Source organism: Planococcus citri, chromosome 1, assembly GCF_950023065.1.
Source record: "Planococcus citri chromosome 1, ihPlaCitr1.1, whole genome shotgun sequence".
Lineage (NCBI taxonomy): Eukaryota > Metazoa > Arthropoda > Insecta > Hemiptera > Pseudococcidae > Planococcus > Planococcus citri.
Window position 1 is genome coordinate 117,986 of NC_088677.1, and position 26,660 is coordinate 144,645.

Consider the following 26,660-nt stretch of genomic DNA (forward strand, 5'->3'; position numbering starts at 1 on the left):
AGGAAAGTAAAAAGCGAGCGCTGAGCGCTGAGCGCCGAGCGACGAGCGACAAACAACAAATCAACGAAACAACGAATCCTACGAGTATAGGTACCTTACACTCGGCAACAAAAAATTAAAAAAATTACGGAATCGACGATTTACTTTCAAGATGGTGAATAGAGAAAGGAAGTGATTGCGAGGTGCAAGGTGCAAAAACATTACATTACATTACCCGCGGGCCGCGGTGTAAATAATTGCACAAGTAGGTAGTACAGGTACATTACCTACTGTACGTGTACGAGTACTACTGTGCATACTCGTACTCGTACTCGTACTCTTGAAAACGACCAACGTACGAGTATAGGTAGTAGATATGTTTTCAGCATACGCGACACGTAATTGCGGTTGCCTATCGGTCGCAATCTCGGCAGTCGGCACCCAACTCGGGTGTTAATATTTTTGCCTATGTCGCGTGTATTTACGGCGCGGCGCGGCTCGGCTCGGCTCGGCTGCAGTCGCCTCCCTCGCCACCGCCGTTCGCGGTCGTCATTTTCTACTTTGTACATACTACATACGTACACGTACTCGTATTTGCGTCCGCTTCCTAATGACTGATGACGGTCCAAAATTGTATGTACCGAGTTAAGTACCTTTAGTTACGTAGACGCGTCTGTGGGCCGAATTTATAAACGTTTCCCACCCGAGTAATTAGTATTAAGCGTTACTTATTCGAGTATCAAAAAATACTCGGATTTTACCCGCGTCAAAATAATTATAAATCAACTTCAACGCGCTAGTACTCGCTAATTCTTATTCATAGTCGATCCAAGTACCGAGTATTACTTACCCGAGTGAAAATATACTAATACAGGATTTCGGCCGGCAAGTCCTTCTGTATCAGGTAACAAAAAATTTTCAAAATGTGTTTCCAACTATATTATATTATCAGAGCCGATGTCGCTGATCAACAAACGTTGGAAATTTGAAGAAAAATTGAATTTTACAGCATCAAAAATAGGAAATTTTGTAACACCATACAGCCTGTTTCTCTTTGGTAAGTAATACTCGATACCTACTTACGTAGAAATCAAGAATTGACTATGAATTCAGATTACGAGTATGTTGTTGAAACCCATTGATAGCGCTAAATCGTGATTTTTGTTCATTGTGATTTGAGCAATGACTAAGTATTACTTAATACTTACTCGAGAATTGGAAAACGTTTATAAATTCGGCCTTATGTCTACGCCACGCCACGCCGCGCCGCGCCTGTGTGCCAGTGCCTCCAGCCCTGCTGCTAACTGCTAAGCTGATTTTACTCCCTTTACTTACCAGCTATACCTACCTACTCGTACCTACGCTATAATTTCTACCTACCTAATTAGTAGGTATGCCTTACGAGTATGTTTACCTATAGCCGTCGCGCGCGCCGCGCTGGCCCATAAGAAGGCTGAAGAAAACAAATGCCTATTTAGCGAAGATACGGTAGGTAGGTAGGTATTTCATTGTTGCCGCGGGTGGCGCGGGCGGCAGCCTGTTTGTGGTGGGGGGGGGGAGGGAAGGCAACATCGAACGGGTATAAGATTTATCGATTCGATACGACCAACTTACTGGTATTTTTTAACGCGAAAATGTCACGTAAGTGAGGAGTAATACGCGAGTAGGTATACGAGTAGGTACCTACTCTATATTTCTGGCCATAAGTAGCGCAGACAGAGACAGCTAAGTAGGCCTATTCTATTACGAGAATTGTGGTCATCAGCTATACAGTATGTTACGTCTACGTCTACGTCTGCGATACGCGTAAGCGCCATGGTATACCATACCCCATACCTAAAGGCTAAATGAACTTACAGGGTGCCCAGAAATATCGAGTACCCCAACGAAAGTTTTTCATTAAAAATATACGCGTAGGTTGGCAACGTGAAATAGATGCATATGGTTTTTTTTTTTTTTTTTTTTTTTTTTTTAAAAAAAAGGGTTTATTTTGAATAATATTTACATCTTATAATTACTTATCCCTGCGGTGAGGGGGCGGGGCCTAAGCCCCGCCCCTTCCGCAGAGATAATACCAGTACAATCTTAAGTTTAAGGGGAGGGTGATGTATATTCTAATACTAAATTACAAACTTAATACTAAAATTTAGCTATAAAGACTATGTACAACTTAAACTAAGCCAAGATTAGGAGTGTTTCAATTTTGCTTAAAACTAGGAGGGGAAGGGGACGGTTCGGCCACCCAGTGGTCCTGGAGCCGCAGTGAGTGGGGGGCCCCAGTTTTGGTTGGGACTGCTGACCCACCCCCCCAGCACCAGGCCAAAGGCCCGGAGCTCCTAGGCAGTATCCCAGAATCGCTCCCACCACTTCGGGGTTGAGGGAGTGGTCACCCTAGGATGTAGCCCATTCCCCCCTTCCGCGGATTTGGAGCGACCCCCGACCCGTCTCCCATTTTGGGGTAGGCCTAGGAGGTCTCCGGGCACCACTGTACCCTTAACTACCTCAGAAAGAGATCTCCTAGAGTAGGATTGTCCAAAAGGATATTATTTCTGATGTGTGAAAGTGGGAACACTCGGTCCTACCTTACATAGTGGATAACGTTGGAGTAGTTTTGAATGCTGAGAATGGACACATACCATAGGTTTCTTCCATCCTTCAGCTTAGGGTAGTGCTACAATAATATACATACATTGTACTATATAGATTAAATTAAATTAAATAAGATATATTTGGGGAGAATATTTACTTTATTACATTGTTATATAATCTATTTACAAGTGCTATCAATTCGTTTTAGAGCGGGTGTTAGGGGAGGTCCAGTTACATACCAGATGCATATGGTTGGTGGAATGTTATCTTTCCAGTCCAACAACCAATCATGCTCTATCATTATTATCATTCACCGTGTCCAATCCGAAGTATGTATTTGGCAGAAAACTTTCTTCGGGGTACTCGATATTTCTGGGCACCCTGTACATTATCTGTAGGTATACGTCTACGTAGTACGTACTCGTACATATGTATTACACAGCTCGCTTTTTCGCTTTTTCGCTTTTTCGCTTTTCCCAAGTCCTACGAGTTATTACTGCGAGTGTGACAGCAGGGTACGCGATACCTGAGTGAAGACGCGGTGTCGGTTCACGAATTTCCCTACACTGCACTACCACCGCACCACACCCACACCCACACCGCTTTTCCGCTTTTCCTGCAGCGCAGCGTGCTACCGTAGTCACCAGTCGATTTAGTCGAGGCAGCTCAACTTATAATGACTAGCACTCCTGCACTTACGGTTTCAGTCGAACGCGAAACGCAACTTTTCCGTTGTTTATTAAACCCTCGTCGCTCGTCGCTCGTCGCTCGTCGTGTCGACCTAATTCGCATCCCCCCGCCCGCCCGGAGTGTCTATTAATCGCCTTCGCCTTACGTACCTACCAATGGCAGTGGAGGTAGCTAAAGCTATGGACGCAGCATATACACGCGTTCTTGTAGGTACCTACCTACAGTAAAATAGCAGCCTACGAAATGCGCGTACATAATAAATATTAGTATACACATACTCGTAGTTGTAGGTTTCATTTCAGTCATTATTGTGTGCGTAATCGTCGCGTCGAGTGGTTTGCGAGTGCGAGTGCGAACGCTAGCTGTTTTCGGCGATTGGTGCGTGACTGCATACGAATAATGGCAGGCTAATGTTGAAAGGCACTAGAGTTAATTTCCCAGTGAAACGACTAACGAGTACCTAGTTTAAGGTGCTGGCTGCAGCTGCAGCTGCAGCTGTTGGTGTTTGGTGCTGGTGTAAGTGTAAGTGTAGGTGTAGGTGTAGGTGCCTCTGCCTACTGTACTTTCAGGACCTCGCATCATGCGGTTCATACTCGTGGTCGCAGTCGCAGTCGCAGTCACAGTCGTACAAGTAGGCATTCCTATTCATCTAGCTGCGAGTTGATAGATATTCCTAGGTACGTACGTAGCATAATCTACGAGTATGAGAATGAATGTAGGTAAATCGAGTTACGCGCGAGCGAACGAGCGAACGAGCGAACGAACGAACGACAGAAAAGAAGGAACGAATAGGTGGGTATCTATTGGTTGAAATCGCACCAGCTAACAAGTTTGTAGGCCAACAGTCAATCAAGCTAGCAAAGCAAGCGGCGAACTTGTGCTATGGTTGGGCGCGCTTTGTAAATCGCTGGGTGGCGGAGGCGGCGGCGGTGGCGGCGGCGGCGGCGGCTGCTGCTGCAGCTGGGGCATTTACATTCTGTGTGTTCTTTGCTCGTGCAAAGTGTGCGCACACAAACGCAACGCAACGCAACGTAACGCACGTACACTCGTTCAAATTATTCGATATATTCCGGGTATTCAACTTGGCCGCTGTACGGTGTTCGGTGTACGCTATACGCTGTACGCTGTACCTACCTACCCACGGCGGCGGTGCGCTCTGCGCTCTATGCTCTGCTGTGCTGTGCTGTGCTATGCTATGTGCTGTGCGCTGTGCGCTCAACGCTGCTCCTCTTCGCTCTTTAGGCCTCCGCCAGTAATGGTAGGTAGGTAGGTAGGGTACTTCTCTAGCTCGCCTCGGCTGGCTTCATCGCTCGTCGCTAACTCTAGTTGCCTTTAAAACGCGCCACAATGCGGAATCTCGTCGTCCACTCGGCGCAGTGTGCGGTTCGTACGAGAAGGCGCGATCGCGATGTTTTAAATTTCGACCTATTCTTTTCGAAATATCCTCTAAAAGCGTCATTCTCGTTGTTTTCTCGAGTTGGCCAATAATTTTCTTTTCTTTTTACTGTTTTTTGTTTTGCTTTTTTGCCGATTGCCGCGCAAAACGAGCTCATTCGCCGCTAATCACCGAATACGACTCGCTCGTTTGCCGTCGAGTTTTTTTACAATCGCGACTACGGTGATTGGTGCTCTCTGTGCTCGCGTACCTTACCTACGTAATACGTATACATATTAGTGCATGTTCGGTGCCAGTGCCAGTGCCAGTGCCAGTGCCACAGCCACAGCCACAGCTACCTATTTATTCAGTGGGCGCAGGCACTTCCTAATTATTCGCTAGTCGTACATACTCGTAAATAGCTGTACGTATTTCCACATCGTCCATCGTCGTCGGTTCGCTACCTTCGTATCGCATTCTTTGCATCGCATCACCTATACATGGTACGTCTACGTCTACGTCTACGTCTACGTAAAAGTATAGGTACCTACATGCGTACATTGTACGCGTACGGTGCGTATACAGCATTGAACATACGTACTTCTACTTACACTACGAAAGGTACCTGCGTGTAATTCTGTAGTCTACATGTAGGTATCGTAAAATGTATGTGTATACTGTATAGTGTATAGGGACTAGAGAGTCGATGAATACCTATACTGAACTACCTATAGGTACTCTTGATACGTACATATTTGGGCACCCACCTAATTTTTAGTTCAACCACCTACCTAATGTATGTACATACTCGTATCGTACGAGTAGTAGGTCCTCGGTTAATTTTCGTCTATTGTTGCCGCGGCCGCGGCCGCGACCGTCTTTGTTCACGTACTCGTACCTAAATGTGTTAATTGCGAGCGCACGCGTTCAACCGGATACAGTGTAACAGCATACCTACCTACCTACCTACCTACCTACCTACATACTCGTATAACGAAATATCGTACCAAATGTGAGACATGTGCGACGCGACCGCGTCGCGTCGCGAGAACTGAGAAGAAAGAGTAGCACGTGTGAACGTGCAAAAGTCACACGTACGATTAGGTGTAGGTGTAGGTGTAGGTACGGTTTAGGTACCTACGCGTAAATGCTGATCCAGAGATAGGTACATAGGTATAAATGCATACTCGTACATCTGTACTATGTTTGTTGCGATGCTTTGCCCGTTGGTACATACTCCGTACTCGTACTGCAGTTTGATATGGCAAAAGCCATCGGTCCATGATAGCTTACCTAAGAGTAGGTAGGTAGGTACAAATACGAGTACGTACTACGTAGACGTACGTAGGTACATAAGGTACTAGCAGGGTAGTATTTTTGCGCCACTCGTATACAAGTACCTAGTTACCTACCTACGCCGAGTAGTACATTTTAAAAAGAGGGCGCATCTGCCAAACACGAGTACCGAGTACGAGCACGAGTACAATAGTCAGCCGTAGAATAGGGATGCCTGCCGATAGCCTGTCTATACGGCGTATGAACCTTTGATGGTGATTGGTGAGCACGAGCACGAGCACGAGCACGAGCACGAGCAATGAGCAGTATTCGTCTTGTTGATCGATACGAATAAGTGTTATGTAGATAGGTGTAGGTACGTACACGTAGTTAGGTACTGATAGAGGGGAGATATGCCGGACCTGTAAGGGTTATATAGGATTAAGTATATGTGTTGGTAACACTGATCACGCGTCGCGACACAGGGCTACAAGCCCACGGAGCGGCGCTGCGGCCGATTGTTATATTGTTGAGGTACGTAGTGATCGGACGTGTCGACGCGATATAATCTCGGTGGTGTATTATAGCCATAATTGGCAAGAAAGCGTATTATATTAGTTTTAATTGTGTTTAATTATAAGTAATTAGTGTTAAGTGTAAAGTATCGTGTTGATACTAAAAACCTTCTTAAAAGGTATTTAATTGTGTTTATTCTTTTACGTTTAATACAAAGTGTCTTACACGTGACTACATTTTACTTATTGTGTGATATAATTGATATAGCCTTTGGCCGGGGTAAGTAATATTCTCAGAGTATTCAGCTTATGCAAGTATCACCAAGTGGTACTTAATATCATTATATTTACATTGGCGCCTAACGTCAAGTACTTTTTCATTTTTTGCTTATTGTCTACAGACAAATAGAGAGCCGCTAGAGCTCGTACACGCTTGCTATTTTTCTTTTTGGTGGTAAATCCGCAAATAAAAGATTAAAAAGTGGCTTTATTAATAATCTAGACATAAGTAGGAGCTTTTATTTGCATTTTCGTGTAGGTTAATTTGAGAAAATTAGCCAAGAAGAGGCGAAGCAAAAGCACTCGAATCAACGTGGTACGTGCTGCCACCGCCGCCCCGTCCAACCGCCGAATTCGGAGAACGGAGCCGTTGTCGCTGCCGCAACCTCGGACGATTTTACTGTCGCAGCTGCCGCTGCACGTAACATATTTTACAACACGAGGTGTTTTCGCGCGTTTTTAAACAGCGTGATCTACCACGTTGCGTATATATACGCATTTAATTGTACATATTATTATTTGTGACTTGTATTACTTGTAATAAAATTTATAACTACACAGTAGTGAATTTATTTTGGCGCGTATGTCAAACTTGAGACGTAGTGAGAGAAGTATAAGCCGTGTAGATTACAACGAGGTAATTCTACAAGGGGGAACTCATAGGCGCAATAGAACACAAAGTGTTCCGAAACCGATTTCTGAAAAGCAAAATCAGAAAACTTTGGAAAAATCCGATATCGTATCAAACGAAAACATGAACGACAAATACACATTCACTCCTCGTAGCACGAATATTCCCGCCCACCCTCCCGGTGAGGACGATGATATAAAACACCTACGTAATTTATTACAAGAGTCATGGAAATATGACAATACACAAATGCAAACAATTTTTGATAATCAACGCGAATTAGCATCGCATATCGAAACAACAAAATCGGTAGCAACTGAATCGAGAAACATCGCTCAAACCGCAGCTGAAAGTGCGTCGACATCGGCGTCACACGCACTCGAAGCATGTAATCAAGCGCAAGACACAGCTACAAACGTACAATACGTACGCCAAAAATTAGATGAACTGAATGATTGGGCAATTAATTACTCAAACAAATATACGACATTAGACGAAAGCGCTAAAAAGAAATTTATAGAAAACGACAACAGAATGCAAAGCATCGAACAAAATGTAGCTGAACAAGTACAATTAGTGAACAATTGCACTATCAACCAAATGGCACTTACAAATACAGTATTAAAAATTCACGATTCGCTACAAGCAAATCCACAACAACGTGCGATCACAGGCGCAGACACGCGACCAACGAAGATCGACTACACAGCTATGCGTAACGCTGGCGTGTTCTTTAACGAACAGCGACGTTATTTCCCATACGAGTACATTAATGCGTTTGAAGAATACATTCTTGGATTTAATGTGACTGAATTTATGAAGGCCGCAGCCTTCCGTGCGAACATAGACACGAAAGACCAATGGGCTTTCAAAAGTATTAACTTACAAGTTCATGTATATAATGATTTACGCACGAATTTTTTAAATTTCTACTGGAATGCAAAAGCACAGCAAGATGCTGAAAACTTTTGCGATGACGCAAAATACTGCCGTTCGTTACCAGAAATCATTGGATTTATGATACGATGGTTGGAAAATTTCAAAAATTCCACTATTAGAGATGAAAAATTCATCGTTGACATGATGAGAGATAAGACACCAAAAATGTACGCATTATATGTCCAAAAACCGGACCTAACGATCGACGAATTTATTGAAATCTTAAGACAAATCTCGAAAAAAGAACATAATCCCAAACACAAGGAACTAAAATATACACCCGAAAAATTTACGACACAAAATACTAACATACCTGATTTACGCACAGCACAAAATAATCTATTGATGCAGCAACAGCAAATGCTACAACAGTTCCAATCTAGATTTACACCGGAGCAATATGCTCAATTCTACAATCAACAAATGAATCAAAGATTCAACAGACCTCAAAATCAAAATAATTGGAATCAAAATGGCCAAAGATTTCAAAGACAACAAAATAATAACCAATCAAATGGCGGCCAACGCCAACAAAACAACAGATTCCAACAAGGTACACAGAGACCACCCCTACCAATACAAGGTAGGCAACAACAACCTAATACAGATACGACAGTAGCTATCTACAAACCTCCACAAGGAGGAAATCAACAACAAACATTACCAGTGAAACAAATGGAAATGGATGGCGTAATGCCAGACTACGGTCAAGAATACACCCCCGATTACGGGTATGATAACTACGGCAATTATGTCGATTTCAACAACACAAATTATGATAATAATTTGGATGATAGCTACCCAGACACAGCCTCTAATTCATCGCAGAATTATTTCGATACATCGATGACTCAAACACAAGCACCTATGACATATCAATATTCACCGGTATTTCAAGCACCCACATACTACCCCTACCCGCTAATGCAAATGCAAATGCCGACTTTCATGCCACAGGTAGATCCAAATGCGCTCGCAGCTCAACAAGCAGCACTACAAGCGCTAAATGAACAACAAGCTGCGCAGCAGCAATCATCGAATGTAACTCAAGGTACACTCACAGCGCCGGTAAACGCGCTAAACCAAACGAATGCGCAAACACAAGCGCAAATTACGATTTTACCTCCTCCGAAGAAGGAAACTGAAGAGGAGAAGAAGAAACGTTTAGAAAAAGAAAAAGCTGACAAACTTACGGGAAACAAGTAGAGCTAGGCGACGCGGAGGCTTCGTCTAGCAAAATGCTTCCTCCACCGATTATGCAAAAAAATGCATTCACAGAAGACTATATATGGATAGGCGACGGTATCGTACACTTTATAAGACGAGGAACGGTACGCAGAGCCGAACAACTACCAGAATATATAAGGGACCAGATTGACATTAGAACATTACTAAAACTAGTTTGCAAAACCAACTTTCCAAAAAATGCCAAATACATACTGTCCGCAGGACAAATTGAATTTAATCACTTTAATGCGCCTACTGAAATGGTAAAAGACAAATTACGTTTAATCGTAAACGCACTGCTAGAAAAAGGAGCGGAACGAATAATACTATTAATGCCAATAGCAAAACCACCGAAGAAAGGTGAACAAGGCACGAGCCTACATCGATACAAAGAGTATCGTAAGATGTTCCAAGAAATAGCAGACGACCACCCTAGAGTGACATTTCATAAGCAAATAGCTTACGAATTCTTACGCACTGAAACAGTCGAAAGTAACAAAAAAGGATGGTTCATTCAACCCGAAGAATCACCCAACGGAGAGGTTATGCCGATTGAGGCTACTTTTCACTATTGTCAAGCATACGACAGGTATTATCCTGACATGGCGATGTACCCCATAGTAATGGACTTATTATGCAAAATATTGCTAGATATAGACGATTCAGGCGAAGAAATGCCCAAAACAGGTAGTCTATTGAAAGAACCAATAAGCTACGTACGAGAAAATAAATTCAGCGAATGCTGTACACAAAAAACTCAAGACAAAATACAACTTAATCGCAACATGATGAAAACTTTGGTAGCCGTTTTAGCCCAAAAAGTAGACATAGATCCAGCTACTGGAGAATACATGCGAAGAGAATTTCGATCACAAGAAAACGGAAAAGCCGAATTCGTAAGAATAACTTACGATCCACCTACAAAAAGTGCACAGCTTTCAAAACCCTACAACGCAGAAACGGCAATGAAGCCGAAATCAAAGAAACATATCTTAGAAGAACAAAAACAAATCGAAGGTGAAGATAAAACCGACATTGAAAATGAGATAAAAACATTTGAGGTAAAATCCTTGAACATGAATGGTACGATACCACCGGACAAAATTGTACACTATGACTATTACGAATACGATTCGATACTTGGAAAGAAAAAAATTAAAATAGACAACCTCGGAAATCGAGAAATTTACGAAGACAAAGCATCACAAATGAGACCAAATGAGCGTCTAAACGAGGCAATTTTAATGATGCCTGACATAATGGACTTAAATGATGTACAACTATCATTTGTAGACAATTTAAAAGACGATCCATGGATCAAAATATCCAAATATGATCCAAACGAGGATGAAGAACATCCAAATCAAATCAAAAAGATTGAATTGACATTAGAGCAAAAAGCTTTAGACATTTTAGAATTTATGAAAACAAATGAGAGTGAAGCTCGTCACGAAACAAATTTACAACGACCAACAATAAACACAGAAGATTACTACTGCGCAATCCCCATATTTATAGACAATGTACCTATACCAGCTCAGCTGGACACGGGGGCATTGCCCAATGCAATGACAAAACCGGTAGTAGATTACCTAACAAGAGAGCATCCTCAATGGATCAAATACATAAAACTGGACCACCCAGTAAACTTAAAATTAGCTGATAATAAAATCATACGAGCAATGACACATATTGTAGAGGTATGTGTACGCATAGGCAACCATATGCTAACAATGCCATTTTTTATACTAGACACTGACGGATACAGCGTCATAATTGGTAGACTTTCACTAAGATACTTAGGTATAAAAATTGACTGTGAAAATGGTCAAGAACGAGCTATCTGCAACCCTAAGAATGGTATACCGTTCACAATACCTTTCCTCACAGAAGATGAACGTTTTGAACTAACACCTAGATTTGGTTATGGTAGCTTACCATTGAAAAACATGATGGTATGTCCACAAAATGTACACAGTACAGTACGAATGATAAAAAATCATACACAGTACCTAGATGAAGATTGGACTCACGAACAAGAAAAAGCCAGAGAGCTTTACAAGAAAAATATGAAAATAGACTTAAACAATCTCGTAGTTAAGGGATGGATTACTCTTGAAGAAGCAAACAATGCTTGGAAAGAACTAGAAGAATATTGTGACATTTTCAGCTTTAATGCTGGTAAATACAAGGGCGAACAAGTCCGATTCAAATTTATAAATGACGGTAAAGAACCTGATTTGAAAAAATGGAGAGGAGAAAAATTCCGACCCTCACAAAAGATAATTGAATCTTTACGACGAGCTATATCAAAAATGCTGAAATTAGGCATAATTAGACCTTCAAGGTCAAACTACATAAACACCACAGCTCCAGTAATTAAAAAATCTGGAGACATACGTTTATGCCTAGACGCTGACGAATTAAACGCAGTGTTACAAAAAGTACTCACTGAACCAAGTCCGATAGAATGGATAATTTACGAGAACACAAGTGACAAATATTTTTGTACTCTTGACTTTACGTCAGGATTTTGGCAACTTGTTCTACATGAAGCTTCACGAAAATTCACAGCGTTCCAAGTATGCGGACAAGTATATGAGTTCTGTAGACTCCCTTACGGTTTAAAAATATCAAGTGGAGAATTCGTCCACATGATGAACCAAGTCATTCCTGACCAGAAAGGAATCACAAAATTCGTCGATGACGTGAAGGTATCTGGAGCTACATTCCAAGAAACTCTAAAAAGACTACTACACGTATTCGAACGCATTCGTGAAAACGGATTGAAATTAAATCCTACAAAAACACAATTTTTTCGCGAATATGCGGAGCACTTAGGATTTGTAATATCCAAAGACGAAATTTCTAAACAAAAAGACAAAGTAACAAAATTTATGGAATTTGTGGATAAACATACAAACAAAAAAGGTAAATTTAATATTACGACAGTAAAACAATTACTACAACTAATTGGACTTACAGGTCTTTACAGGAATTTTATTCCAAATTACATGCAATTATTGCGACCAATTTATAACTTGACTGTAGGTAAAAGTGCTAAAGATGGCAAAATACTGTGGGGCCCAGCCCAAGAAGAAGCTTTTGAAAAGCTGAAGACAGAATTCTGTGCAGATTTTACACTGAAGCCACCACCTCCTGACGTCGAGTTATATCTCGATACGTACGTAAGTGAAGATGCTATGAACGCAGTTCTATTTTACATTACAAATAAAGACAAAGAAGACGAACAAAAGCATATATGCTTATTTGTATCGATCGCATTCGAAGCTCACCAAAAGAATTTTACTCCTTTTGATAAGGATATGATGGCGCTAGTCCAAGTACTTAAACGCCTACAAATGTGGGTATTCGGACGTGTAATTCACGTAAAGAAAAACCTATTAGCCACAATAAATAAATACAGAGACATGATGCAAACGCATCGCAAAGCAGCATATTGGATTACAATGCTCAACTGCTTTGACCTACAATTTTCAATGACCAAATCAAATAGGATGCTCTATATGATGAAAGCACCTGAACTTGAAATAAAAAATTTCGAAACGATGATTTCTACTTTTGACTTAAAATTTTTGGACGAAAATGTCCCAAGACTTTTCGACAAAATGTCAAATATATCTAAATATCAACAAACTGATGAAAACTGCATCGCAATGATGAAAATAATGAAGGAATATATACCTGTGAAAAACAAAAAGAATTAGACAAAAAGAAACGGTTACTAAACCGATACAAAATTGTAAATCAATGCAATACGAATATCGGAGAACGTACTGAATCCGACACAGACGAAGAGATTCAAGACACTGTAAAGAAAAAGGAAATTCTTATGAAAAGACTTGATGACGATACATACGTTCCCTACTTGCCAACAGAACTCTTTTATGACACAGTCGATTTTTTACATACTGCCTATGGCCACACTAGTGCAAATAAATTAGACGCAGCATTTCGTCGCATTTATTACCATCCAAAATCACTCGATTACATTCGAGAAATCACTAATGCATGTATAATATGCAAACTCAATAAAAATTACGCTCAGCCAAAAGTGCTTGAATTCGGAAAAATAGAAGCCTACTCAATGGGAGAGGTACTCTCTGTAGACATTTATGGACCAGTTCCAGCGATACAAGGGGCACCTAGATACCTACTAGTAGCCAAAGACATTTTCACGGGTAGAAATTGGCTAAGATCGATGCCAGAAATCAAAAAAGAAAACGTTTGTCGAGAGATGAAAACAATCCTAGAATGGATAGACAAAAAGGGTATTAAACCTAAGAAAGTAATCTCAGACAATGGGAAACAATTCATCAATGACGACTGGTACAACCTGCTGGAAGACAGGAATATAAAAGTGGCACACACGAATGCCTACAATCCACAATCATCGTCGGTTGAACGAACGATGCGGATTATTGGAGACAAACTCCGGACTAAAATCAATAAATTACACGATCCTTTTACAACACATATATGGTGGCATACTTACGTTCAAGAAATTGAAGACGAAATAAATAATACACCAGGTCCATTTGGATTTAAACCTAATGAGGCCTGGGGCATACAAGACTGTATTACTGACAAAATGCCACACAAAGGGGCCAAGTACGATTTTAAACATAAACTGATAAAGTTGTTACATAAATTAGCAAAGATTAAACTACCTTCGATGACAATCGAACAAAATCACAAAACAACATTAATCCCTGAAAAGGATGTATACTCGGATCCAGACGGCTATGCGAGAGTGACAGCTGATGGAGCCTGCTCCAAAAATGGAGACGAAGACGCCGTAGCAGGCATTGGAATTTGTTTTTCAACTGACAGTACAAAAAATATTTCACAGAAATTGGAATTTGACGGTGAATTTAGTCTATCTAATAACTATGCCGAACTAAAGGCAATTATAGTCGCACTAGAGACAATGTTAAAGAACAACTTTAAGAAAGTAAAATGCTTTTCGGACTCCAATTATGCGATCAAAGCATTAAACTATACTGTCACAAGATGGCAACAAAACAACTGGCTTAATTCTCGTAAGAAGCCAGTACACCACAAAAATTTATTTGAACGAATTCTAGAATTAGTGAAAAAATTCACAAGTGTACAGTTTATACACGTATATGCTCGTAAAATCGAGTACACAAACGTAATCGCAGATCAATTGGCGAAAAAAGCAGTCTACACGACTGAACACATGAAATCCAAAGTGGAATCAATGACTCCTTCTCAAATAATTGAGAATTACATACGCGAAAGGCGTAGACTACAGCGTATTGAAGAAGAATACAAATACAATAAGGAGCATCCTGATCCTACTATCTTGAAAAAAGGAGACATGGTTCTACTCACGAACCACAAACAATCCAGTAAGGACAAGTGTACTGGAGAAAAATTTTACCCTAAAAAAGTGGGTCCCTACCTAGTAATAAAACGTACAGGAATAAATTCCTATTTACTAGAGCCCACAGACGACTCAAACATCAATCGTGTAGCCAACATAAGGCAACTCACGCTTTTCCTAACTCAAAAGGAGATCGACAGAATGGAAAAGGATGACAAATTACATTCATACATTGATCAACGAAAAATGATTGACAAAATCAAAGACTTCCTAAACAAACATAAACATGATGATCAAAAATCATCAACAACTGACTCGGAAGAGGACATGCTTGAAAGAATTCAAGGTATACCATTAGCAACTGATGCGGAAAAGAAAATTTTCCACGAAGGATCAAAAATGGTCATAAAAAAACTTATTGACGTTGCTAGAGAGCAAAGACTTCAATTGCGTAATAAAAAGAAATTAGAAGCGCAGCTTCAGCCAAAACAAACACAAAATGAGGAAAAAGAAAGTACTCAGGACAAAAATTCGACAGACGAATCAACTGGGGCACAAAAAGCTCGAAAGCTACGCAAAAAATTATACAAAAAGCGTAAACAAGAAAAATCAGACAATGAAGCTAAAAAAGCTGAAATTGAAAAGAAAAAGCGAGTAAAACTTGCAGCGAATTTTACGAATCAGCCACATAAGACTGACGACGAAGTAAAAAACAAAGAGGTAAAAAAACCTACCAAAAAGGAAATAAAATTACCCTCAACTACTCAAAATCCAGGGACACAAAATCCCCAACCATCCACAAGTGGAATCAAATTACGTCGATCAGAACGCATGGCCGCTTACAGGCAAAGAATGGGCCCTACAAAGCCTAAAAAACTTAAGAAAACACTAAACGTCATAGACGTAGATGCTATCGACGTAATTGACTACACTGATGGAGAATACATCAACTATTTTGCACCAGATCCTTGTGAGCTAATCAAGGATGAAACTGAAATCTCCTCTGACGAATCTGAGCTTGACAATAGCAGCGACGACGGTCAATCGATCATAATGTCGCTAACAGACGACGATGACGTAGATCAGTTAAAAACTGAACAAGAAAAAATATACGACGCATCGTCAGACAGTAGCTCTGAATCAGACTCAAAAGACAAGACCAAAAAACACAGCAAAAATGCAGAGCTGAAGAAAATTTCAATCCTACAACGTCCTTCACAACAGGAAATAGAAAACATGATCACAAGAGATCTCGACTTTGAACCCACAGAGGTCTACGATAAAGCTAATAAAGCTGAAAAACACAAAATCAAACAAAAATTCATTGAAAATTACTCAAACTTATCAAAAAAGATGAGACCAAAATTAAACATATGCGTAAGCAAGATCGTAGGTGACGCTTCAATAAAAAAATACCTAAGAGATCAAACACAACTTGAAAAACTAAAGAAAAAAGAAAATCACGAAAAATTACGCCAAGACATGGCGGAAAGACGAGAAAAACGAATTACATTGGAAAAAGCTAAGAAAAAGCTTAATGACCTACGAAAAAATGACGCTACGTAAAAAGTTTCGGAAAAATCGCGAAATTTCGACTAAATAGGTAACATACCTACCTAACAAAAATATGCATAAAAAATTTTCTAGACAATTTTCATTTACTCCTGAATATAGCACACATCCAACACCGTTGGAATTTTTCAAATCGGATGAAAATTCGCGAAGTTAATTTTTCCCTCAAAATAAGGTAAATTCCCTTCGAGGGAAAAAGGGAAAAATAACTTCAAGTGAAATTTAGACAAACGGAAAGCATTTCGATTTTGACTGGTGTTTTTGCGAAATATCGAAGAAGTAAAATTTCGAATAGACATAGTGAAGTTATTTCCAACGACGTGCGTGCATATACGTAATAAGGAGTGATAAAAGACAAACCGATCGCAGATAATCGATTTTCGAGGCAGTATCACGTTCAATTTTGCATCTAAGCAAAATCACTAAGTGTATTTTCGCGATAAAGTCGAAACCGATTACCTATAGACGCGAGTGCTAAACGTAACGTATTTTAGATACGAATCGAACTAATTTTGAAACAATGGCGATCCACAGCTTTATCCTCGAAGTTCGTCAAAGACGTCAAGAAGCGACCATCAGTATTGATTTCATGAGCGACATCGGAGACGCCTATAGACAAATCCGAATTTCGACCTTCTTGAATTGGATGCGCAGCCTCCTGATCTTCGACGAGCCAGAAATCTCAAGCAGCGATGGGTACGTAATTACGGTAACTCGAATTGCCCGAAGAGGAGACGAAATTCGCACGACGGTGAAAATCAATGGACAAATTCGTACACGACCCAACATCCCGGTATCCACATTTCGTGAAATTTTCCGCTCGTTTGGAATTCGACGGCCTTAAATAAAATTTAAATTTACCTACGAAGAAAAAATCTTCAATATCGAGTCGAAGACTTAACATAATGCGACACAGTCGCTACGTTCGAAGATCTTCAGCCAAAAGGCTTAATTCAATTAAGATTGACTAGAATAATAAGACTAGAATTAAGATGGTAAAATATTTGAATAAAAATTCTCCACGACGTTAAAATGACTAGACTTTTATTTAGGTAAAACTTAAAAATAATTAACAAGCTAAAAACAGGTAAATAAATTTATTTCAACAAGAAGAAAACCGAATTTGAGAAATTCGCATCAAGACTACAAGTTCGATACGTAAGTATTAGGTACAAAATAGGTAAGTAATACCCACGTAACTGAATAATTAAATTCAAATACTCAAAACTATTTTCGCGTAGCGAAGACCTAAAACAATGACTTTTCCAAAATTTTGAAACACATTTCGAACCAAAATTGAATTTTTAATATTGCGACAGGCATCACTTTTGATTCGAAGTCAAAATTTTTCCAAAACCAACGAATAAACAGAAGTAGACGAGTTTACTTTGGAAAATTCATCGAACACGATGAAAGCGACATTTGGCAACATAGCCAACACAAACCGATTCGATCGAGCTGATTGTATCAGCCGATTACATGACTAGATTTTTTCACATAAAACAACAAGTTTTTATTAAAATTACATAACAAAGGAAAAATATTCTTATACTAAAAGATGCACAGATTTATTAGGAACATTTCTATCGAAACAGAATTTCGAAATATTAATTAGCAACTGAAATATGAAGTAAAATTAATCGAAATCGAGCATAGCTTGACACGTTTGCGTTTGGACAGCAGAAATTCTTGGAACTTATCGTAGTTACCACTACAAACACATCACTTACGCGATCGGTTCGCAACCAGCCGCCCGACCGGCGCCGTTTTCGCCAACCGAACGCTACGAACGTAGAAGAAGTAGGTAGGTGGGGGACTCAGATAAGCCGATACAACCGGCTGCATCGAGCGACACGCCGTACTTTACGAACATTATTGTTCTGTTCTCCGTTCGGGTATGTGCTTGCTCGTGTACTTTTGCGAATTTCTGCCTTTTTAAGCTGAAAGTTTTTATAAAACGTGTATCTTTTGACGTGTAACTGTGCGAATTACTTCGCGAACTGCTTTTTACGTGATTTATTGAAAAATCCAAACATTTTTCGCGACTTTGTGCGAAAGGATTTCGGAATCCAAAGTGCGCTCGGTAGTGAGACGTGCGATTCAAGTCACGATCATACTTTTGTGTAAAGTGCGATTTATTTCATACTCTTAAGCTCGAAAGCTTAATTTCTAATCGCGAGTGCGAATGTCGGAAGGTGAGAAAGTATACGAATTTCCACCGATCGAAAAACGGCTCGCGGACATAGACCCACAGTGGAAAGTGTCGACGAATCCGAACGTTGACGAATCCGAAGTGCTAGCGACGCAAAATCGCGACTTTTGTGCATATCACACACAACGATTCGGGCTTGCCACCAAACCTGGTGATTGGATCAGAGTAGCGAGAAAAATCGTGAAAGAGGCTAAACCTGGAACAGACGAACCAACTTCAAGTACGAAAAGTACTAATAACGACAAAGACGATGTCGGCGCTTCCAGCATTAACGTGCGAAAAATGCCACCTCGTAATCTTCAAACCGGCGATCACGGCAGACCTAAAGGAAGCCGCCACCGTACTCGCAACAAGTGATTGCAAACACGTATTCCACGCAGCATGCGTAAGAGACATGTGTACCGAGGCAAGCGCCAACGGACAACAAATGGTCATCTGCCCTCGTGATCAGTGTAACATGACACTTTACGCCTCACAATTTCACCTAATGCAGACTACGCTGCAAGCGCTAGATTTACGTGCGCTGGCAAACTCGACAGTGGAAATTGAAGCTCAATTCTGGCAGGATAGCCACGCCACTAGTGAGCAACAAATCGCGCAAACCCAAGCTTTAGTAGCGAAGCTACAGGCAGAACTTACGAGTACGAAAACTCAACTTGCCAAGACTAAAAGTCTTTACCAATTAGCTTTATCTAAAGCTAATGAAAGGCGATCACGATCAAGATCGACTACACCAGCGAGAAACGCTGACGACGCATCCGTTATTCTCAGCACAGCTGCGAACGTATTATCAGTTCAATCTGACAACACAAACCAACCTGGTACATCAACATCGTCACCAGCGTCCTACGCAGCTGCAGCCGCAATCCAACCGGACTTCGAAAATATTCAACGTCCGATACATGAATACAGACCACCGCTAAAAAGTACACAAGGTCAAAAATTGCCAACAGGCAATATTCAGAAGAGTTTTGCTCCGAACCCAATGATAAGAGGCCGAGCTCCGACTCCAAATTACAATCCACAACAACAGATGTTACAACATCAAATGCCGCCGCCACGGCTACCAAGAGGAATATCCCCCGGCAACATTCGAATGTCGAAAGCAAACCAACAACGTGCCGCAGCAGCACAGCAGCAAATGGCACCAAATGCCAACGTAAATCTGGCAGCAGCCAGACCTGACCAGGTACCTCCTCACGTTTCGGTGATGGACCAGGTACCACAATACGACGATCAAGGCAAATTGATACCACCTGCGCTACACGTGCCTACAACTGAGAAACGTAGCATTTACCGCACACAACAGACAAAAAGTCGAAGCAAATTAGAACGTGAACGTAAAGGACCTTTCGCACAGACAAAACGAGAACACGATCGATTTTTTCGACGATATGCGATAAAAGCAACGACGTTATATCCATTCTTTCCACTACAATTTTACCCGTGTCGATACACACTCCTCGCGACGTTCCACAACCAAGCCGCGAACGGCGTATACACTGCAGTTGCAGCTCAAGACGTCCTAATGATGGGAGATGGATATATTTGGGGAATGATCCAATATATGCTTCGACTGCGACAAAATATGCTACAAGCATTACACCCAGGACTCTACCGACGTGATTTGAGCATTGTCGACCTGATCGACTGCCTAACTAAGTTAAAAAACTTACCACCTCGAGTCATGTACTCAATTGGAAACTGGGACATGTTCAATGGCATGTCACCGACGACTTTCCGCGAACATTATGCGGAACTATTAAGACTAATGCGAAAGTATAAGGTTAGAGAAATCTACCTTATGCCACTAATGTATTTTCCCGACCAGAATGAACAGCTGGTAGCAGCTTATACGAAAGTTTTCACGGATTCATGGTCGAGAACCTACAACGGTATCGTAGAGATAATGGGACCTGAAAACTTTTTTGGCAACATGCGACCGAACATGGACGACTTCGGACCGTGGTTTGAACCAGAGGTCTATCACGATTACGTATTCGCAATCCGCGACGACCTCATCATGCCGCCAAAAGATCCGAAAGAGCGGGAACGTGAAGAGAACGAAGGAGAAGAAGACGCCTTCCAATATTACGACGATGATACTTCTTCGGAATACTCGCAATCATCTCAACATTTCGTTCAACAGGACGATGAATTTCCGGAAAAACAAGCCGAACTGCAATTCGAAAGTCCAGGAACGGATTACATACCGATTGGTCAGCAACAAACTGGAGCTAACGACAATACACTCGTAAACGCTGGACTTAGTCAAGCCAACTTGGAGCAATTCAACGCTCAACACGCGCAACAAGCGCAACAACATGTTGCAATGGAAGGTATTGAAACCACACCGGATACGGTACAAAAAATGGTTGAAGTACCTGGAGGACAACAAATGATGAACATTTCGACTACCAGATTCAATCAAGCTTGCGACGAATTGAATCAAACTATTCAGCAACATGCTCCTGAAACAAAACAAATGCAACCATTTGGAAACAATCAAGTTGCAAAACACCAAGGGCTACCCCCAACGATCGATAAACCAGCTTTCACCATTGTAAGAGACGGAAAAACTGAGTACACTGGTCACAGCCCAAATACACCTGAAAAAATGGAAGAAGGAGTGGAAACGACTGTTCTACCAGGAACGGTTCCCTTTTCAGAATACCCTTCAACGTCAAACCCTGGTACGCCACAGGCGCCGATAAACACGACGCAAGGATCCACAGGATCATCGCCGAATAAGTCGCAAAATGCAGCAAACTTCCTTACTAGTACGCCGAAACCTCAACGCCAACAAGGCGAAGCGAATAGCAACAAAGATAGCGCAAACGCTACAATCAACCACGAAGATGCTGACATGCCAGAGAGCTAATACGATACAATCGTAAACACGACGTAGACACAGTCTAATACATAAAATCTGGTGAAAATTAACAACTACGTACGACTCAGAAAAGATAGAAATTTTGGCCATTTTTGAAATAATAATTTCAACTTCCAAATTGTAGGTACCTATCCGAATAAAAGTAGGTACTGATAAATTCAAAAAAGGTTTGAACCTAGGGACCAATCTCACCAGAATTTTCATTAAAAAATCTTCCACTCGAAGTCTCACTTATTTTTCGTAGTTTTGAACTTTGTTTAATTTTTCAAAATCGAGTGGACTAACGTAAAATTGCAAAAAATGAGTCGAAATTACCTTTTTAACATAATCACGCAGCGATATCAAATTGACATTTTGTAAAAATTACCCACAGGGTACCTTATTAATCAACTTTCTCAACAGCTATCGTCGAAATATCATCGTAGTCGCCACTGACTTGGCATCATCGCAACCAAGGCGAGGTAACATTCCGCCAACGTTTCAACGTCATTATCTGTATTCAAAGAAGTCAACTTTAACATCCGACGATAATCATCTGTATTTTGGTTCGATATATTCCGCTACGTTGCATTTTTTTCGATTGATATTATTGTGCTGATTGTAATAATTTGATTACATGTAATTTTATTCGGTCACAGACTGATTAATTTTTGTTTATCTATAATTTTGTTTTCGAAAGAACTGATTAGATTTAGTTTTATTTTGTAAGATTTGACAAATTTGTTTTTACGATGCGTATTTTTGGACAGTTGTTTTATTTTTAAGATTTGTATTCTTGACGCATCGATACAGCCCTATTTCTATGTATTTTGTAAAGTGTTTTATTTTTAGAAGTTCTAAGTTTTTTGTAATTTTTTTTCATACTCGACGTACGACACGACTCACTACCACAGGTAGACAACAAGTACCTTCAACTTTGATGCACAGCATCCAACTTTCGGTTCGCTTGGTCGATTCTTGTCTCGTCTATCCTTTTCGATTCGGGAGTTTGAAAAAATTATTAGTTTAGGGAAAACGTCTTTATTTTGGAATTCTGTCGCGAGATAGTACATACTTACCCGATGTTTTCAACTTCGCGTATTCTGTCCTTATTCGCTGCTCGTATCTTCGGATGCGACAGCGGGTGGTGCAGGGTCGCGAAGGGGAGCTTTGGGGGTATTGCTACGCGAACAGTGGGCTAAATTTGGATTTACTCTGCCTCGAATTTCCCGCAGTGGAACACCACGAGGGGCAGAGACTGCTCCCACAGGGACCAGCCTTACAGCTTCGACATATCTTTCTCTCTCTAGTCCGTGCTTTCCACGACTGGTTATACTCATTGAGTAAAGCCACGAAGGGGCATATGATAGAGGGGAGATATGCCGGACCTGTAAGGGTTATATAGGATTAAGTATATGTGTTGGTAACACTGATCACGCGTCGCGACACAGGGCTACAAGCCCACGGAGCGGCGCTGCGGCCGATTGTTATATTGTTGAGGTACGTAGTGATCGGACGTGTCGACGCGATATAATCTCGGTGGTGTATTATAGCCATAATTGGCAAGAAAGCGTATTATATTAGTTTTAATTGTGTTTAATTATAAGTAATTAGTGTTAAGTGTAAAGTATCGTGTTGATACTAAAAACCTTCTTAAAAGGTATTTAATTGTGTTTATTCTTTTACGTTTAATACAAAGTGTCTTACACGTGACTACATTTTACTTATTGTGTGATATAATTGATATAGCCTTTGGCCGGGGTAAGTAATATTCTCAGAGTATTCAGCTTATGCAAGTATCACCAAGTGGTACTTAATATCATTATATTTACAGTACCTAGTGCAAATTTGCTGTCTAACCCTACACTCGTATACGCGAGTACTGAGTAGGTTACGATTAGGTGCCTACATCGCAATATCGTCGTTTTCCAATTTCCATTGCTCGTCAACTCGACTTTATTTTTTAATCGCGTGTAACTACTACGAGTAGGTACCTATTTACGTAGGTACTCGAATTACACGCGTAAAACAAATACATAGGTACGATATTACAAAGGTTCGTATTAAAAACTCGAACAATCCCTTCGTAAAATAAATTTCTCGAGTTTTTTGTTTTTTGTTTTTAAATTTTGTTTTTTGCTGGTTTTTTATTGTAGGTAGCGTAATTTTTTTAAATCGTGAAATTTGATTTTCCAAGCGAACAGTAGGATTAGGGTACATTTGACGAGAAAAATGATTAGCGATTACGAACAAAATTCTAGAGGACCGGATAGGTACCTATACAATTTCATTTCTTTTCACCGTAGCCATAGCCTGGAGATTACAAAAATCAAACTGGCGGCGGCGTTGCAATTTGCGTCGTATAGCCAAAACTCTTAATTATACGTACTTGAAAAACGGCGCGCCCAAACAAAAGACGAAAAACCATCGAGTATTTAACAAGCGATAGACCCTTTTACAGCTAGGTATTCGAGTTGGACTGTCCGAGCCCCGAGCCCCGAGCCCCGAGCCGCATACTCGTCCTATCAGTTAGGGTGGTTCAAAGAGCAATAGAAAAAACTTTACGTTTTAATTTTTCGAGCTTACCCTCTACAAGTGTTCCATTTGGTCAGAAAACACTCGGCAAAAAATGTCGGGTGAAAAAAATAATACGTACATATTTAGAGGTCGCGCGGGAGAGTTGAATATTGAGAAGGTACGACGAGCGCGTCGAGCGAAAACTTGCCACGGTTGCGCGCCGGGGAATGCAGCGTTGCGTTCCCTCGTTGGATCGAAGCGGTACCTACGCACATTATAAACCGGTATGCCCTCTACGATGCGTGATAAGTAAGTCTAATCCTCGGTGGGCTTTTTAAGATGTTATTAATGACGAGTCGACGACAATTTTTCAATTCCGAACATCACCGAAGGTGAAAATACGTACATGTGAAAGAATTGAAAAGTAAAGAATAAAGTACCTACATACGAATTTGAGGTTGTACTTACATATTATTCTATTCTACGAGTATGTACTTGGCAAAACCGAAGGGGAAAAATGTATAGCGTAAATTTACGTTGAAATACGAATATTTTATAAGATTCGGCACTTGGAGTTGATGTTTCGTCGACTAGGTAGGTATTATTAATTTTAAAGCTATTATACTCGTACGTATACTTACGAGTGAAAATTGGATGTAGGTATGTTTCAGTTTCTAAATTCCATAATTAGGGGTCAAATGAATTCTACAGCCGAAAAATCGTAATCGATACTTTGGAACGGTTGTTTTAAAAATCTAAGAAAAATTGGTATCGCTTAATACCTAAGTTGTAGTTGGGATGCCACTCTCGGTATAGTTGCGCCGAATCAACCCCGTCAAGTTTCGTCGCGTTTCCCGCGGCGCCGTCGTGGGAAGTATTGCGCTTGCACGCTCTCGTAGCTCCAAACATTCGACGCTCGCGCGCGACCTCTAGATATTAAGACCTTAAGATTTCCAAAAAAAAAAAAAAAAAAAAAAAAAAATGTCACACGAACCACCCTACTATCTAAGTATCTATCGCGAAAAGCGAAAATGTAGACGTGTACGTACAATGAGGGACCGGCTGCTAGTATTTTTTTATTTGGTTCCACGAAGGCCGGTGGCAACATTGTGACCCTCGAGTTTTCTATCCAACTTGGCACGGTGAAATGTTATGTTCGGAGGATAATTTTTCGGGCACCCTGTATAGGTAGATACGTATATGTCGTATAGGTACCGAGTGCGATAGCGTGGTTACTGTTTACGTTTGCGCTATCTACAGTAATGTCGAATATTATCAACGATCGAGGATCGACGAATCTATCGCAAGTACCTAACCAAGCACCTACTCGACGAAAATTTCCAGCTTCGAGCTAACGAGTGCTATTGAGGAGGAGGAGGAGGGGGGGGAGAAACCGGGAGAGAACTTTTTTTGATGAGTAGTCTGTTTCTCAGCACTTTGTTCGTCTACGTATTCAGCTACGCTTAAAGACGCGTACGCTTTATGTAACCTGCATGTTTGCAGAAATAAATAGTACGATACCTACCTACGAGCGTAAGGTACTTATAAATATCACGATTGTCGATGCTCGCGATGATCAATGGTCGATGGTTGTAATTTGCTACCCAGTTATGGAAAAATACGTAAGAATTCGACCCGCAAACATGGCGAAATTTTATCGTCATTTTCCCAATCGACCACCGACCATCGACTCGCGTAAAAGTGTACATTACCTAATTCGTAGATACCTACGTAGACTAGATGTACGTTAATACGTCTGCTTCTACTACTACTACTACTAAGTACTAGCTACTACTGCTACTTCTGGTAGTACGGTTGAACGAAGCGTTTTCTTTTTGTTATGTTGCAGTGGCCGACAAGGGCGTTACGCATTTCCAAATGGAGACGTTTCAGAAAAGAAAACGAAAAAAGTCGGCAGTCACCGTGCCCATGCCAATCGCAGTTGGACAGCAGCGTATCCAGTCGTACATTCGGCCGCTGTAGGCAGCCGTGCGAATAACAGCCGCAGCCGCAACCGAAACTAAGACTGAAACTGAAACTGAAACTGAAACTGAAACTGAAACCGAAACCGAAACCGAAACCAACAACACTGGCGATGGCAGTCGTCGAAGGAGTACGAGTCTTTTCGAGGTTTCTGTTCGCGTTTGCGTGGTCGCCGATGGTGGAATCGAAGAGTTGCTGGAAAAATGCGGTATGCCGCGACGACGGATGCGACCAACGACTACGAGTACCGATGCAGTTTATCGCTGCTGCCGGCGTCGGCGTTCGTCATTCGACGTAAGATTGAAAATGTGCGTGTACACGCGTTATCGTTGGCCGTTCGATGCACGTACGTTTCACTACTGTCGTCAGTTTTCTAAAGTAATTTCGCCTTCGCCTTTGTCCGTATCAATTACGTTTTCGATTTCGATTTCTATTTCGTCGTCTTCGAATTCGAGCAATTGGACGCAAAATAAGCGCGAGCTTTCGTCCTTTGCCCGTGGAGTGACATTAACCGTAACCGTAACCGTAACCGTACTATCGAAAAAGAGCTCGTCGTTGTCGACTTTTCGCGTAGCCTTGCAGGCAACTTGTATCGCTGCCGGTGGAGCTTCGTCTTGTTCGCCGCATGTTCTTA

At 41.0% G+C, this 26,660-nt stretch overlaps 1 protein-coding gene across 2 annotated transcripts in view; it reads left to right on the forward strand.

Annotated features, from left to right (window-relative positions):
* LOC135843345 (uncharacterized) overlaps positions 1 to 26,660 on the forward strand; it is a 56,141-nt gene that overhangs the window by 5,022 nt on the left and 24,459 nt on the right. The window contains exon 1 of one of the 2 annotated variants that reach the window (XM_065361223.1): positions 4,535 to 5,136. The exons of the other annotated variant lie outside the window; for it this stretch is intronic. Within the exon in view, the coding sequence (XP_065217295.1) occupies positions 5,134 to 5,136 (3 nt within the window). The 5' untranslated portion in view covers positions 4,535 to 5,133. Of the gene's footprint in view, positions 1 to 4,534; positions 5,137 to 26,660 lie in introns of those variants that run through there. 2 annotated transcript variants of the gene reach the window in all.